The 18,167-nt window shown below is 36.7% G+C and overlaps 1 protein-coding gene and 1 long non-coding RNA gene across 3 annotated transcripts in view; one reads left to right on the forward strand and one right to left on the reverse strand.

Annotated features, from left to right (window-relative positions):
• DPYD (dihydropyrimidine dehydrogenase) overlaps nt 1-490 on the reverse strand; it is an 808,008-nt gene extending 807,518 nt beyond the window's left edge. For both annotated transcript variants that reach the window (XM_007169549.2, XM_057551077.1), the window contains exon 1: nt 298-490. In XM_007169549.2, coding sequence (XP_007169611.1) covers nt 298-336 — 39 coding nt within the window. In that variant the 5' untranslated portion in view covers nt 337-490. The remainder of the gene's footprint in view (nt 1-297) is intronic.
• A 133-nt stretch (nt 491-623) lies between these two features.
• Nucleotides 624-18,167, forward strand: part of LOC103010241 (uncharacterized) — an 85,954-nt gene continuing 68,410 nt past the window's right edge. Inside the window, exons 1-2 of the long non-coding RNA XR_449940.3 lie at nt 624-700; nt 783-849. This is a non-coding gene — a long non-coding RNA (uncharacterized LOC103010241). The remainder of the gene's footprint in view (nt 701-782; nt 850-18,167) is intronic.

The following is an 18,167-nucleotide window of genomic DNA, read 5'->3' on the forward strand; positions in this document are numbered from 1 at the left end:
ACTCGTGGTTCTTCAGTCACTGCCACTCAGGGACTTCTTTAACCCCCACTCCGAAGTAAACAGCCAGGTCCCAAGCCAAAGAACACCCCTACCGTCGCGGGCCCCGCACTTCCCTCCCTGCCAGCCCACACGGGTCTCTGGGTCCTCGCTCCTCCGCCTCCCCCGCAGACCTCCCGCGGAGGCAAAGTTTCCCGCCTCTCCCACTTTCCCCGGCCCTGCGGTGGCCGTGGCGGCCTTCCGGGCACCCGCCAGCTGCGTCCCCCGCCCTCCCTAGGCGAGCCCGCGCGCAGTCGGTACCTCGATGTCCACCACGTCCTTGCTTAGCACAGCGGCCATGGCGTTGCCCACAGCCTGGAGTCTCCTACAGACGAACCCTCCCCGCGTCCTCAGGCTCCAGCCGGAGACCAAAGCAACAGCTTTCCCGAGCGCCTGTGGATACGGAAAGCAGAAGGCAGGCGGCGCGGGGACGGGGCGGGCGCCGGGCGGTGACGCCCCCGGGGCGGGGCTGCGCGCTCGGCCCCGCGGTTCCCAGCGCGCCGAACCGTGGGCCGAGTGGCGGGAAGGAGCCCGCCCCCCGTCTCCCGCCTCCGCCCCCCAGCTTAGCAGCTTGTTTTCCTTCTACTCGCGGAAGGAAGGGAGGGAGAGAGCGCTCGCTCTGGGGACTGGCCTTTGCTGTGTAAACTGTTAAAGGCTGAGCTAGGTACGTAGGGGCCAGATGTGATTAAGGGTAAAAACAGTCGGCGCTCTAAGTAACTAATTACTCCTTTTCTCTCCTTCCGCAGGAGCCCTGCGAGATGCAGAAACATTGTCTTATGGGCAGCTGCATCTTCAGAATTCCTCAGGGATAAGGTAGTAGTAAATGTTCCTCAGGCCATCCAACAAATAGGCGGGAGCAGGCAAGGGCAGTGGTCTTCTGAGAATTGACAGTCCCTGGGGGCGGGGGCGAAGAGAAAGGGGGCCCGGGATGGAAGTGAGCAAAAATTTCTACAGACAGAAGCTGCAAGTAGCAAGTCCTGTAGGTGGTACAAAATCAAGGTTGTATTTTTGCAGGGCAGTCCGTTCTAATGTCTGTTTTAAAAAATTATTCTAAAATGTGAAGCTCTTTTGAAGAATTGTTCTTCATGTTTTGTTCTAGAGCTTGCTGGGGAGAGGGGAACGATTTCATTTAGAGACGGTCTCAATCCAGAAAATAGTCTCCTCATCTTTGAGTGTATCTGTACTCCAGACGTCCCTCCTTTCTCCCTCCATCGTCCTCTCTTCTCCTGTAACTCGTCCTGCTTACTTCTGTTAAGGTTTTTATCACACTTCTTAGTCCTCTTGGCTAGATAGTGAGCACCTTGGATTCTAGTATTTCCTCTTTATCATTATTCTTTCAACAAATATTTATTAAACATTTTCATTCATTCAACAGATATTTAGTAAACATTTTCAATTACCAAACACTGTGTTAGGTGCTCTGCCCATAATCTTCAAGAAGACACATCAGTCTCATGGAAATTTTACTCAGGGTAAGGAAGTGAGCAAACTAATAGGGGTCTGAGATGCCTGCTTGGAAGATTAGAGGACTAGGACAGAATAACTGGGGTGTGAGTGTTCACTACCTTGAGTGGTTGGGAAGACTACTTTAAACAAACCATCAGATTACCGTCCAGAACCTGGATTGAGGCTGGATACATTTTTCTTAAATCTAATAGTATATTAAAAGAAAGTAAAAAGTTACATAGAAACCTTGGACTATTCTTGACTCCCCTTTTCTCCCAGATTTAATGCATCCCAAGCTCTCAGGATTCAACCTCCTAAATACATCTTGGAACATTTCTTTATTTCTCCATCTTCACTGCATCCACCAAGATCCAAGCTGCTGGTACTGCAGCTTCTACTCTTACCCCTCTTCCCTCCAGATTGAGCTTTAAAAAGTATCGATTGGCTCATCACACACACACACACACACACACACACACACAGAGCATAAATCTTTCAGTGGTTCCCACTGTATTCAGAATAAAATACAAACTCCATGGTGACCTCTGAATAACCTGCTCTTCCCCTCTTCTCCAACCTCACCTAGGGCTACTCTTGCCATGAGTCATTATTTTCCAGCCACAAAGTAATCTTCCCGTTCTCCAACCACTTTTCTCCCTTTACACATGTCCTCCATTCTACTTGTACTTTAGGTTTCAGAGAAACCTTCCCTGACCTATCCCCACCACCAACAAAATTAGACCCACCCTGTCTCTGTTGTTCTCTTTCAGGGCACCCTATTTTTGTCTCCATAGCCCTGTCAGATTTTATTTGCATATTTATTTGAGTGTGATTTGTTTAATATCTGTCTTCTATTTAGAATGTAAACCAGGAAGGGAGGGTCCACATCTGGCTTGGTAGCCTACTGAATATTCAGTTTCTAGGCCAGGACTGAAACATGAGACCAGGAATACTAGGTGACTGAATGAACTCAGTAAATCCTGAAGTTAGTTTATGCAGTAAGCAATTCATTTTAGAAACTTTAGTTTTACTTTACAGTTTCACTTTACCATATATTCTTCTCAATGTTCCACTTATTCCTGGGAAGTAAAATCATAGTATCTATCAATGATTTTCTAGTTAAAATGTGTCAAACTAACTACTTTTCTTTTCATGGAGTAATATTCCAAAGTCTGATTTCCTTCATCGTCCTACAACCATACCTTACGCACCACCAAAGTCATCTATATCCTCTTTCTTGGAGATATTTTTTATATATGCATACATATATCATACATACATATACACATAATTAGAAGGAGAGAAAAAGATATACACATGTGTGCATTTATCCACATATGATATGTATATAATATGATATATATAATTTTAATATGCATGATTCCTTCTCCAGTTTAACCAGAAAGTTTCAATAGTCAATTTCCTGACCACCAGAGATATGGATTTATGTGTTGTTTTAGGTTGCACACTAATACAAATCTTATCAGTTAGCAATCCATACTTTAGTTGTCCACATTATCCTTAAGAGTTAGACACTATATCTCCATTTTGATTTTATGTGATTACTATTCTCCTAAACCACCGTAGAGGATAAAAGCCCCAAATATGCCGTCTTTCCAAAGGTGAGAGCTTCTTCAGTGATGCTCAATAATCAAATAGAAAATTTAAATGTTATTCTACCATCCTCTCAATCTCACCAAACAGATGTATCCTATTCTGAGATATTTAATTAAGGCATATAATCACATTGCTCACATGCCACACCTATACTCCATTATCAGTGATGGAATCTAGTAATATTTTAAATCCATTGAAATTCCACATTAAGCACAGTTGTACCTGTAAATAATCCAAGCTGTTTAAAGCTTACTGTAAATGCATTCACGCTACACTTTTTCAAAGTTGTAAACTATGATGGCACTTGTCAAGCTGTCCCTCCGTCTGGAAGCACAGTCAAATATCAGGTGTTCCACATTAATTTTTTGTAGGCTTTAGAGGGACAGCATATCTAATAGTGTAAAAATTTACCAAAATGCATCTCAGCCTAATAATTTACATTACACAAATGAAGATTATTATTATTACCATAGTCAGAAGGAAGGCTTATGAGTCATCTTTCATTTCTGGAAAGTTATTCAGTACCACGATTTTGGAAACACAATAAAAATTTAGATTTCCATATGCTTTTATTTCCCCTCTTTAGTCTAGAATTAAGCAATTTTTAAAACATTCTTTGGAAGACGATTTTCTCCCAAAAAGTCAGAGCCTTTGATTTAGCATGAAACCTTTCTTCCCCCCATCTGATTTTCTAAGGCCAGATTAACTCCTATCCAAACTGACCAAGAGGATAATGACTAAAATTCAGTTGGGCTCAAATATATCAAGTATTCCTGCTCAAAAAGGTAATAATGTATATATTAGTCCTATTTTATGGAATAAACATGGTATAATTTATTCAGCTGCATATGCCATGTATCCTTTATAAGCCTGCATGTGCACATGCATACACACATGTGGGTGCTACATATATGCATATATATTATGTAATGCCATAAAAATCACAGATAACAAAGAGAAAATATAAATTCCTGTCAGAAATTTATTCAATGATTACTTATTGAATGCTATTGTTTCAGGCCCTGAGATAGGCATTAGTGATACCTCAGTGTATAGTAAAGACAATATCCTTGCCATCACAAAAATTAAGCCACTAGTTCAAAAACTCATACTGTCACATAGTGATTTTGAGTAAGTGATTTAAATGAATGGGATTATTATGAGAGTTAAATGACAAAATATGTGATAGTATTTTGTCCATTGCAAAACACCATGCGGTGTTACACGTTAAATGTTTAAAGATATATTCTCCAATGCTCATATTCCAGAAATACACCATTGGGGTATGGTTGACTATGAATGATTTGGGGTAAAATGCAGTGTGAGTTAGAGGTTTATAGACTTAGCTGACTTAAACTAGGGAAAAAATATCCTCTAGAACGAATATTCCCTGAATTTCTGTCATTACCTCGAGGCCTTTTTCTCAGGCTTGTTGCTTGTCTCTCACAATCAAAACTTACCATAATCCCAGCAGCTGGCAGTTAATAGCTGTCTCTTGGTTTTCTTGCTGAGATTTTACTCTTTCATAGTTTCAAGTGTGTTTATATTTGGGATTGAGACAGAACCTTACTGAAATTATTCAGTGTTTCTTTTGGTCAACTGCAGTGGATGTCTGATGTGCCTCACAGGTTCCCACCCTTCCCTGCAGGTTAAGACTAAGGTACTCATTCTCACAGCTGCTGGGCATGTTGGTGGAAGAGTGACTTCGCTGAGTCACTCTTCGGAAATTGCCCCTGGCTAAAGAGAGCTATTCACTTAAGGGTCATTCCTCTTCCTCAGGTAATGCACATCCAGTAACTGATTGATGTGGGACCATAAAGCTTTGACACTTGCCTAAATTCAAGATATCTTTGAGGGGCCATCCCAACTTCAGAGGTCCCTGGAGGGATCATCTGAGACATTTGTTGGAATTGCCAAGAGTTCAACTTCTCCCTCTGTCCATCCTGCTTCATTCTCCACTCCCACAGGTCCTCATCCAGATAGCAATTCCTAATAAATAAACTTCCTGCATGCACATTTCTATCTTAGGTCCACTTCCCAGGGGACCTAAGATGCATTATCACCACTGTATATTATTTCACTGATAAAATATATTGCATGTAAAATGTACTTAATTATCCACGTGTCTGGACATAAAAAAAAATTGACTCATATCATAAAGTCTCATCATTTATTTCAGTATTCTGAGATATTCCTATATTTGTTCATATATTTATTTATACCACAAATAACTATATGCCTAATACATACTAGGTATAGTGAATAACATTAGAGATACCATGGTAAGCAAAAAAGAAATGAAGTCTGCTTATGCAGCTTGCAGGTGAGTTAGAGAGATAAACATTTGTCAAGTAATCACACAAAAATATAATATTTACTCTGAATAACAATATCAAGGAAAATATAGAGAACTGTTATATCAGAAGGACTGGGAAATCAGTGAAGGACACCTTGAGTAAATGACCTTGCTGCTAATTTCTGAAGGACAGTAGAAGTTAAGAAGGCAAAAAAGAAGAGATCAAAAGCATTCCAGGCAAGGAAATAATCTCTGCAAAGACTACAAGAACAATGGTATCCTAATGGAAGGGAAAGAAGGCTCTGATATCTGCAGATCAGGAAGCTAGGGGTAAAGTGTCCCAGAGTGAGGCAGTAGAAACAAGAATGGACTGCGGTGTTTTAATCTTAGTTTAGGATTTTGAATATTATCCTATAAGAAATGAGAAGTAATGGAAGTTTTTTAAAGCAGTGGAATGACATGATCAAATATGTATTTTGAAGTATCACTCTGATTGCAGTGTATGTGTAATTGCATATTCATATACTCACTTGGGTAAATATGTGAAAATCAACCAAGGCAAGTGATTTCTGGGGATGGGCTCAGTCATTTCCTCCACATGTTAGCCTGGCTGATAGTCACCATGGTCATAGAAACCAAAATAGTGAGTTTCCTACCATGTATTAATGTCATTGTCATCTATTATTTTCTAATAATTAAAAAGCAGATCTCTATTTTCTTTTTTTTCTTAATTTTTTAAACTTTTTTCTTTTTTAAAATTAATTTATTTATTTTTTGGCTGTGTTGGGTCTTCATTGCTGCGCACAGGCATTCTCTAGTTGCAGTGAGCAGGGGCTGCTCTTCGTTGCGGTGCACGGGCTTCTCATTGCAGTGGCTTCTCTTGTTGCGGAGCACGAGCTCTAGGTGCGCAGGCTTCAGTAGTTGTGGCGCACGGGCTTAGTTGCTCCATGGCATGTGGGATCTTCCTGGACCAGGAATCAAACCCATGTCCCCTGCATTAGCCGGTGGATTCTTAACCACTGCCCAACTAGGGAAGTCCCTCTATTTTCTTTATAATTGAGGTGTAGTTGATTTATAATATTATATTAGTTGTTTCAGAGGTACAACATAATGATTCAAAATTTTTAGAGATTATACTCCATTCGAAGTTATTATAAAATATTGACTATATTCCATATGCTATATAATATATCTTTGTAGCTTATTTATTTTATACATACTAGTTTGTACTTCTTAATCTTCTAGCTCTATTTTTCCCCTCCACCTTTCCCTCTTCCCACTGGTAACTACTAGTTTGTTCTCTATATCTGTGAGTCTTTTTCTGTTTTGTTACATTGATTCTGCCCCAGGATCCAGCCCCACTCACCAAAAGGCAAGCACCAGCTTTGGGACACCACAGAACCCATAGCCAGTGATGTCAGGATCTGTTCCCACCCACCAGCAGGCCAACACTAGCTCTGGAAACCCTAACCCTGCAACCACCCACCCCAGAACCTGGTTCTGCTCACCAGTGAGCCAGCACTAGCCCTGGGACCCTGGCCCCCTCCCCGGGATTCCACAGTCAGCTGCTTCACAACTTGGCCCCACCAAAGAGTGGCCATCAGCTTCCACACAAAGCAGGGCCTAGCAACCAACCAGACTGACAGCAGCCACCCACAGCCAACCACAACAGAAGTACCCATGCAGCCAACAGAGGGGGTACCCCTAGAACATATAGCTGCAGTGACCAGAGAGAAGGGAGTGCATTGCTGGGACTCAGAGAACATCTTCAAAAAAGGCCACTTTTCCCAGGTCAGGAAGCGTAACCAACCTATCAGATACATAGAGATAAAAACAGCAACTTAGGCAAAATGAAGTGACAAAGGAACAAGATAAAACTCCAGAAGAACTAAGTGAAGTGGAGCTAGATAGGCAGTCTACCAGATAAAGAGTTCAAAATAATGATTGTGAAGATGGTCAAAGATCTCAGGAGAAGAATGGATGAACAAAGTGAGAAGTCAGAGGTTTTTAGCAAAGAGTTAGAAAATATAAAGAAGAACCAAACAGAGGTGAAGAATATAATAATTGAAATGAAAAATACACTACAAGGAATCAACAGTAGATGAAATGATACAGAGGAATGGAACAGTGAGCTGGAAGACAAGAGTAGTGGAAATCACTGAAGCTGAACAAAAAAAAGAAAAAAGAATGAAAAGAAAGAAGGACAGTTTACAAGACCTCTAGGACAACATAAAACATAGAAATGTTCACCTTATAGTGGTCCCAGGAGAAGAGAGAGAGAAAAAGGGGCAGAGAATGTATTTGAAGGTTTAATAGCTGAAAACTTCCCTAGCCTGGGAATGTAAACAGACCTCCAGGTCCAGGAAGCACAGAGAGTCCCAAACAAGATCAATCCAAAGAGGACCACACCAAGGTACATTGTAATTAAAATGACAAAGCAAAAATTAAAGACAGAGGCTAGATTATTAAAAAGCATCAAGGGAAAAGCAATGAGTTATGTACAAGGGAACTCTCAGAAGGCTATCAGCTGACTTTTCAGCAGAAACTCTGCAGGCCAGAAGGAAGTGGCATGATATATTTAAAGTGATAAAGGGGAAAACCTACAACTAAGAATACTTTACCTGGCAAGGCTTTCTTTCAGATTTGATGGAGAAATCAAAAGTTTTACAGACAAGCAAAAGGAGAAAGAGTTCAGCACCAGCTTTACAAGAAACAGTAAAGAGACTTCTCTAAGGGAAAAAGAAAAGGCCACAACTAGAAACATGAAAATTACAAACGGACAAAGCTCATTGGTAAAGGCAAATATACACTAAAGGTAGTAAATCCACCACATACAAAGCTAGTAAGAAGGTTAAAAGACAAAAGTAATAAAATCATCTATATCTGCAATAGGAAGTTAAGGGATACACAAAACAAAAAGATGTAAAATATGATGTCAAAAACAGTAGTAGTGAGGGGGTGAGGAGTAAAAATGCAGGGTTGTTAAAATGCATTTGAAATTAGATCAGCAACTTAAAACAATCATATATATATATATATCTGTAATACATACACACTGAAAAAGAAATGAATTCAAACAACATTAAAGATAGTCATCAAGACACAAGGGAAAAGAACAAAATAAGAAGAAAGGAACAATAAAGAACTATAAAAACAACCCTCAAACAATTAGCAAAATGGCAATAAGTACATACCTATCAATAATTACTTTAAATGTAAATAAACTGAATGCTCCAATCAAAGATATAGAGGGGCTGAATGGAGACCAAAAAAAATAACCCATGTAATATGCTGCCTACAAGGGACTCATTTCAGATCTAAAGACATATACAGACTAAAAGTGAGAGGATGGGGAAAAAGTATTCCATTCAAATGTAAATCAAAAGAAAGCTGGGGTAGCAATACTTATATCAGACTAAATAGACTTTAAAATAAAGACTGTAACAGAGACAAAGAAGGACATTACGTAATGATTAAGGAATCAATCCAAGAACATGTAGCAATTTTAAACATATATGCACCGAACATAAGAGCACCTAAATACATAAAGCAAATATTAACAGACATTAAGGGAGAAATTGACAGTAACACAATAATAGTAGGGGAATTTAACTCCCCAGTTGCATCAATGGACGGATCATCCATACAGAAAACCAATAAGGAAACACTGGCCTTAAATAACACATTAGAGCAGGTGGACTTAATAGATATATAGATAACATTCTATCCAAAAGCAGCATAATATGCGTTCTTTTCAAGTGCATATGGAACATTCTCCAGGACAGAACACATGTTAGGCCACAGTACAAGCCTCGGTTAATTTAAGAAAATTGAAATCATATCAAGCATGTTTTCCAGTCACAGTTCCATGAGACTTGAAATCAATGACAAGAAAAAAAAACTGCAAATAAAGACAAACACGTGGAAGCTAAACAATATGCTACTGAACGATTAATGGATTACTGAAGAAATCAAAGAAGAAATTTTTAAAAACCTGGAGGCAAATGAAAACAAAAACACAACAATGGATAATCTATGGGATGCAGCAAAAGCACTTTTAAGAGGGAAGTTTATAGTGATACAAGCCTACCCAAGGAAATATGAAAAACCTCAAGTAAACAACCTAATCTTACACCTAAGGAACTAGAAGAACAAACAAAATCCAAAGATAGTAGAAGGAAAGAAATCATAAACATCAGAGCAGAAATAAAGGAAATAAAGACTAAAAATACAATAGAAAAGATCAGTGAAACTAAGCTGGTTCTTTAAAAAGGTAAACAATATTGATAAACCTTGAGCCAGACTCACCAAGAAAAAACAGAGAAGGCCTAAATCAATAAATCAGAAATGAAAAAGGAGAAGTTACAACAGACATCACAGAAATACAAAGGATCATAAGAGATTACTACAAACAATTATACTCCAATAAATTGAAGAACCTAGAAGAAATGAACAAATTCCTAGAAATGTACCATCTTCCAATACCAAAAAAGAAAGAAATAGGAAATACGAACAGACGAATTACGGTAATTAAATTGAATCAGTAATTTTAAAAACTTCCCCAAAAGTCCAGGGCCAGATGGCTTCACAGGTCAATTCTACCAAACATGCACAGAAGAGTTAACACCTATCCTTCTCAAATTATTCCAAAAAATTACAGAGGAAGGAATACTTCCAAACTCATTCTGCAAGGCCAGCATTACTCTGATACTAAAACCAGACAAAAATATCACACACACAAAAAAAATTACAGGTCAACATCACTGATGAACATAGATGCAAAAATCCTCAACAAAATATTAGCAAACCAAGTCCAACAATACATTAAAAGGTTCTTACTCCATGATAAAGTGGGATTTATCCCAGGGATGCAAGGATGGTTCAGTATCTGCAGATCAATCAATGTGATACACCACATTAACAAACTGAAGAATAAAAACTATACAGTCATTTCAATAGATGCAGAAAAAGCTTTTCACAAAATTAAATATCCATTTATGATAAAAAAAAAAACTTCACAAAGTCTGTGTAAAGGAAACATACCTTGGCATAATAAAGACCATACATGGTAAGCTCACAGCTAATGTCATACCCCACAGTGAAAAGCTGACAGCATTTCCTCTAAGATCAAGAATATGACAGGGATGCCCAGTCTCACTACTTTTACTCAACATAACAGTGGAAGTCCTAGCCACAACACTCAAACAAGAAAAAGAAATAAAAATAGTCCAAATTGGAAAGGAAGAAGTAAGACTGTCACTGTGTGCACATGACATGATACCATAGAAAATTCTAAAGATGCCACCAAAAAACTACTAGAGTTCATCAGTGAATTTGGTACAGTTGCATGATACAAAATTAATAAGCAGAAATCTGTTGCATTTCTATACACTAAAAACAAACTATCAGAAAGAAAAATTAAGGAAACAGTCCTATTTATAATTGCTTAATAAAGAATAAAATGCCTAGGAATAAGTCTAACAAAAGAGGTAAAAGACCTGTACTCGTAAAACTATAAGACACTGATGAAAGAAATTGTAGACAACACAAATAGATGGAAAGATATACTGTGTTCATGTGTTGAAAGAATTAACATTGTTAAAATATTTATACTACCCAAAACAATCTACAGATTCAGTGTAATCCCTATCAAAATACCAATGGCATTTTTCACAGAGCTAGAACAAATAATTTTAAAATTTGTGTGGAAACACTGGAGATTCCAAATAGCAAAAACAATCTTGAGAAAGATGAACAGAGCAAGAAGTATCACACTCCCTGACTTTAGACTATACTACAAAGCTACAGTAATCAAGGCAGTATGGTAGTGGCCCAAAAACAAGCACATAGATTAGTGGAACAGAATAGAGAGCCCAGAAATAACCTCACTCATTTATGGTCAGTTTGTCTACAACAAAGGAGGGGGAAAGATATAATGGTGAAAATACAGTCTCTTCAATGCATTGAGCTGGGAAAACTGGGCAGCTATATGTAAAAGAATGAAATTAGAACATTTTCTCACATCATATACAAAAATAAAATCAAAATATATTAAAGACCTAAATGTAAGACAGGAAACCATAAAACTCCTAGAGGAAAACATAGGCAGAACACTCTTTGACATAAATCAATATTTTTTTGGATCTGTCTCCTAAGGCAAAGAAAACAAAAGCAAATATAAACACTTGGAACCTAATTAAACTTAAAAACGTTTGCACAGCTAGGGAAACTATCAACAAAATGAAAAGAAAACTTACTTACTGGGAGAAAATATTTGCAAATGATATGACTGATGAGGGGTTAATATCCAAAAAATATAAACAACTCATACAACTCAATATCAAAAAAACAAATAAACAAACAAACAAACAACTTGATTTTAAAATGGGCAGAAGGCCTGAATAGGCATTTTTCCAAAGAAGACATACAGATTGCCAACAGGCACATGAAAAGATGCTCAACATCACTAATCATCAACGAAATGCAAATCAAAATCACAATGAGAAATCACCTCACACCTGTCAGAATGGTTATCATCAAAAAAATCACAAATAGCATATGTTGGTGAGGATGTGGAGAAAAGGGAAAGCTTGTACAGTGTTGGTGGGAATGTAAATTGGTACAGCCACTATGGAGTACAGTATGAAGGTTCCTCAAAAACTTAAAAATAAAACTACCATATGGTCCAACAATTCCACTTCTGGGTATATATCTGAAGAGAATGAAAACACAAAGTCAAAAATATATATGTACCCCAAGGTTCACAGCAACATTATTTACAGTAGCCAAATATGGAAGTGGCCTAAGTGCCCATCATCATATGAATGAATAAAGAAGATGTGATATATATATACACAATGGAATACTGCTCAGCCATAAAAAAGGAATGAAATTTTGCCATTTGCAGTAACATGGAGAGATTTGGAGGGCATTATGCTTAGTGAAATGTCAGACAGAGAAAAACAAATACTGTATGTTATCACTTATATGTGGAATCAAAAAAATGAAACAGATCTCTATGGTTTTAATCAAAGTCTAGAAAGAAAAACCTAAACCCCAGAAGGAATTCTGTCTCTCAATCAGTGGCTACCTTCCTATTTTCCAACATGAAACTATAAAGATCCATTTTTAATCTTCTGAATAATGAATGACAGGCTATTCTTGTTCCTTGGCTTGTTTTCATGATCACCACCTCCTCTATATTGTGAGGTCCTTCTTAATATTGAGTGTGTCTTATCTTTTCATTCTTCATGCCTAACACGGTACCTAGTAATAGTACATACATAAATATGTTGGAATTAATATTAATTATTACTCTCTCTAAACTTGACAGCATACAGAAAGGCTGAGAGGAAAAGATTTCTAGTAATAAATGAATAAATAAAGGGCATTAATGGGCCATTCACAAAAAAACAAAGAATACAACCAGATGATAAATAAGTGAAATTGTATCAACCAAGGTAGTAATCAAAGAAATGCCAATTAAATGATAATGAGATATGATTTTTCACCTATCAGACTGGCAAAGAAAATTTAAGGAGTGATCAAGGCATAGGAAAATTAATGGATTCATAAGACTCTATAATGAGTAAAAATTTCTTACGGTGTATAGTTACAGCAGTTTAGCAGTACATACCCAAATTTTAAACATGTGCATTATCTTTGTCCCAGCAACTTCCTTTCTTATATTTTTATCTTAAAAAAAAGTTATGCTTCCATGCAAAATTTACCTAAAAATATGGTTCATTCCAATGTTGTTTATGCAAAAACAAAAAGGTAACAACATAAATGTCCTACAAAAGGTGACAGATTGATAACTGTATTGAATGGATACAGTTAAATCTTATGCAGTCTTGAGAACTGGGGTTGTAGAATTTTACCCACAGTGAAAGGTACTGACAATATATCAAAGAACATATGAAATTATATGGTCTGAATATACATGGATAAGTAACAAACACATATTAGTTAATTATAGGAAAAAGTAAAAGTTATTTTAAAAACTCTATTGCATCATGAGCAAATACACAAGCACATATACCTCTTATAAATTTGTATATGTGCATGCAAGGAAGACCTTCCTTACTCCTTCCATGATGCTTGACACGTTAGGCACTCTGTAATTTTCATATGAAGTATTTTATATGAAAAACTGAATACCAAAAGTGTCGATAATATTCTACAGTCCATTCTATGAAAATAATCATTCATATTGTATTTCTGGATGAAAATTTTTTAAGAGTTATAGAAACTGGCAAGTAGAATTATTAATATCATAGTCCTGGCTACAATTTTTTAAGTTATTTTTTAAGTTTGCCAGAAACTGGCAAATAGTGAACACTACTTAAGCCTCATCTAACTAGACATAATAATCTGAATATTTGAATAATGTCCTATTACAAAATAATTGATTGAATGTATTGATTTATTTAATCTAGAAAGTAATAATTACATCAGTCTTTTGCTCCAAACCCTTCACGGCTTCCCAATTTACTCAGTAAAATTTACAGTGCCCTATAAGGCATGCATGATCTAGCTGTTTGATTCCTCTCTCCCCCTAATTCCTGCTGTTCTTGTTCACTCCAACTCTATCCAGATAGGCCTTTCCATTTGCTGTTCCCTCTGCCTGCAGTGATATTCTACCAGATATTCTAACAACTAGCCCCTCATCAGCTTCAAGCATCTATGTAAAATTCACCTTTTTGGTAAGGTCTATTCTGACTACCTAATTAAAACTGCAGCTCCCATTTCTCACATTCACCATACCCCCTTTCCTGCTTTACTGCAAACTAGCATTCTATTTGCTTTAATTAATTATGTGTCCATTCATCATCTACCTTAAGTTCTGTAAAGTTGTTTTGTTCACTGCTGTACCCTCAGTATCTGGACTACTACCTAGCACACTGTATATGCTTAACAAATATTTTGCCTGAATGCATGATACAGCTAGTATATGATAGTCCCCTTTCACCTTTTCATACTTCTGTATTAGCATTTAACATTGAATATTATACATTTATGAGTCTGTCTCACCCACCAGAGAGAATTGTTCAAGAGCAAGGACTATGTCTTGTTAATCTTTGAATCCTTAGCTTACATAGTGTCTAGAAATAAGTAGATGCACTCAGATATGTGTTGATTGAACAAACAAATGGATTAAAAATCAGCATATTTGCATATTTTCCCAGTAGCACTTGCCCCAGTGCATCCTTATACATTTAAAAGTTGAAATTTATCATGTATGGCAATCAGAGAAACTCCAAGCTAGAAGCTTACTCTGAAACATGTTTCCTGTTCTCATTCTTGTCTTAGCAACTTACTTGGCAATATTTGATAAGTATAGTCACCTGTATAAAGTAAATAAATTGGAAAATATTTCCATTTTCTTATTTCATGTCTTAAACACATTCAAAGAGTTTCATTAGTTTTGTTTTTTCAAGTGTCCTGAGCAATCCCTTCTCCATCTATTGAAAATGTTATCAAATTATGCTTTAAAAAAAAATTGCATCTAATTTGCAGAATGCTAGAGAACAATTATTTGGTAGTGTTGGGGAGCAGCATTTGCCAGCCCAAAATATGTCTCTTTGGCATATTAATTGTTTTAAACTGGTTATTTTCTGAGAAACAGCAGACATGAAAGGGCTCTGAAAACCACATAGGAGTTGCCCTTTTGGAAGAAACATAATTTGTAAGAGGAATCTCCATTTTAAGTGTGTCTTTCTGTGCCTGAGAGGAGGATGACCAAATATCTAGAAACTCTTATCAGCAGAGAAAGCAGTGACTTGAATCTGCATCGCAATCACCCTTGTTTACTATGTTTTTCCTGATACCTCCCCAAACTGACTCTCCCACCCTCAATATCCTCTTATTTTTTAAATTTTTATTGAGGTATAATTGACTTACAATATTGTGTTAGTTTCAGGTGTACAGCAAAGTGAATCTATTATACAAATACATATATCCACTCTTTTTCAGATTCTTTTCCCATATAGACCATTACAGAGTATTGAGTAGAGTTCCCTGTGCTATTCAGCAGGTCCTTATTAGTTATCAATTTTATATATAGTAGTGTGTATATGTCAATCCCAATCTTCCAATTTATCCCTCTTTTGTCTTTAGCTGAAGATGGTGTTTATGGTGAGGGCTTCAGCCATTTTGGCGAGTTATTCAGTTTTTCTGGGTCTCTCCCATGTATGCATGTTATTAAATTTTTGTTTGATTTTCTCTTGTTAATCTGTCTCATGTCAATTTAATTCTTAGACCAGCCAGAAGAACCTAGAAAGGTAGAGGAAAATTTCTTCCTACCCAACAACAGTTTGTATCATAGGCAGGATAATCGTTCCTAAAGTATTTTAACACTCTTTTAGAAGCACTAATAATTACATGTTTGTGACATGTCTGTGTGTATATAGATATATTTTATCACTCAGTATACTGTTGAGATTTATTGCTTAAGGTTAGTCATCACTGAAATCATAAATTCAACTATCTTGTTTTGAACTTCAATTGAAAGAAATTCTTTTAAATATCATCTTATTCTTTTCCTTTTTTTTTTTTTCAATCAGAGGAGTGGGAAGGTGAGGGATACTGATTAGCATGACTCTTCCAAGTAGCGCAAATACATTTCACAATGTGATCTTTGATAAATGTTCAAATGGATTTTAAAACTAAGTAAATTGAACTGCTTTTTATTGAGTCCCATAATTTATTCCAACCATCTGTGTTACACACACACAAAAGTTTGTTTTTTAAGGGTTTTAGATTATTTTTTTGTCCCCCTCAGCGCCATCATTGGGATATAAAAACATTAACATATTTCAGGATTGACTTTGGCCCCCTAAAGAATATATCTTTCAGTCGAGAAACATTTTTCAACACCACTATTTGCAATTTGGAGATTAAAAAATATGGACCCAAAAGCATCCTTTTGGCATCATGCTTTCTATTTAAAGGCCACCAAATGTTTCTTTCTGAGAAATTGTATTGAACAGTTAGGATCTTGGCATGCACTATTGTTCTAGGGAAAGATATTCCTGGCCCACACTTGTTGTTGCTGGGTAATGAATGACTAGAATGTGTGGACAGAGCCACCTTCCCATCTGTACTAGCCTTAACTACCATCGATTGCTGTGTGGTGTCCTCTGTTGAACCATGCATGCTTAGTCATTAATTTTGCTTAGGACTAATAAAAATACCTGCCTTATTGATCAGCTACTGTATGCCTAGAACATTACATATAATTTCCGATTTAATCATCACAGCAATCAGAATTTAAAGATAGAGAAACTGATGCTCATGTATTTTATGGGAATTTCTGATTACTTTTTTTGTGTGTGTGTAGAAGTTATTATTGATAAGACAATGTTAGAAATGTGTGGGTTTGTTTGTTTGTTGTAAATGCATTGGAATTTAAAAAGTGCATTTTTAGTTTTCTTCAAGGAGAATGGTACTAACTTTTAAAGTGTCTACTATGCTAAACTTCATATTAATTATCACAGTGAAAAGAAAAGAGGCTTAGTAAAATTAACTGTGTATCTTCTCAAGACTGAATCCAGGCATATCCTGGATTCTTGCCTAGGACTCCTTCATTCAGTATGTGTTTCATCTTGAAATAGTGTAATAGTAGCCTATATTCTCCTACAGAATCCACCTATCTTCCTAACTATGTATCTATCTATTCTAGTCTAGTCTAGTCTAGTCTAGTCTACCTGTGACCTACAATAATCCTGATGTTTGGGGAATGATATTATGATAAATGGTGACTTTTCTGTGCTACAGTAAGAATCAAACATATAAGTTACATATGTAACTATATGTATCAACTACATCCTATGTAAATACATGTATTTGTGGTTGATACATATAGTAAATCCATGCCTAGGTGATAAGCTCTATTGTCATCTTTCTCCCATCATTTGCACTAAGCTGAATTACTAAGCATACAACACAAATCTCAAAACAACTCATATGATGCAATGATACAAAAAGCAATTCACACTTTAAAATAGATTGTTCTGAGAATAAGAAAAAAATTGGCTAAAGCAATAAAAGTAGAGAAAGATGAAGGAATGTGAGATCATTCAGCCTAGAGAAGATAAAGCTTGCTAAATTTGAATAAATGATTCATTTAAATAGGTTTTTGATAAGAATAGCGAGCAGTTTTCTATTTTGACATCAGATCAAGAAATGAATTAATAAATTATCAAAGAGTTTAATTGCCTATAAGGAAAATAACCTCTATGCCAAAGTGATGAAATATTAGAACAAATTACTAAGGAAGATATGAAGTCTTTATACTGGAAATCCGCACAAAGAACATAAACAACCATCCTTCCCCGAAAAGTAAGCTACTGGACAACAAGATCTCAAGTAGTCTTTTCTAAATTTTTGTTTTATAGACATCATAGCTCTTTCCTTACTTTTCTTCCATCTCTCCCTGCCATTCATAACAATAACCTAAACTGTAACAATTTCTGCCTTTTCTTTTTTTTTTTTAAACATCTTTATTAGAGTATAATTGCTTTACAATGGTGTGTCAGTTTCTGCTTTATAACAAAGTGAATCAGCTATACATATAAATATGTCCTCATATCTCTTCCCGCTTGCATCTCCCTCCCTCCCACCCTCACTATCCCACCCCTCTAGGTGGTCACAAAGCACAGAGCTGATCTCCCTGTGCTATGCAGCTGTTTCCCACTAGCTATCTATTTTACGTTTGGTAGTGTATATATGTCCATGCCACTCTCACTTTGTCCCGGCTTACCCTTCCCCC

This window comes from Balaenoptera acutorostrata, chromosome 1 (genome assembly GCF_949987535.1).
Source record: "Balaenoptera acutorostrata chromosome 1, mBalAcu1.1, whole genome shotgun sequence".
NCBI classification, from domain to species: domain Eukaryota; kingdom Metazoa; phylum Chordata; class Mammalia; order Artiodactyla; family Balaenopteridae; genus Balaenoptera; species Balaenoptera acutorostrata.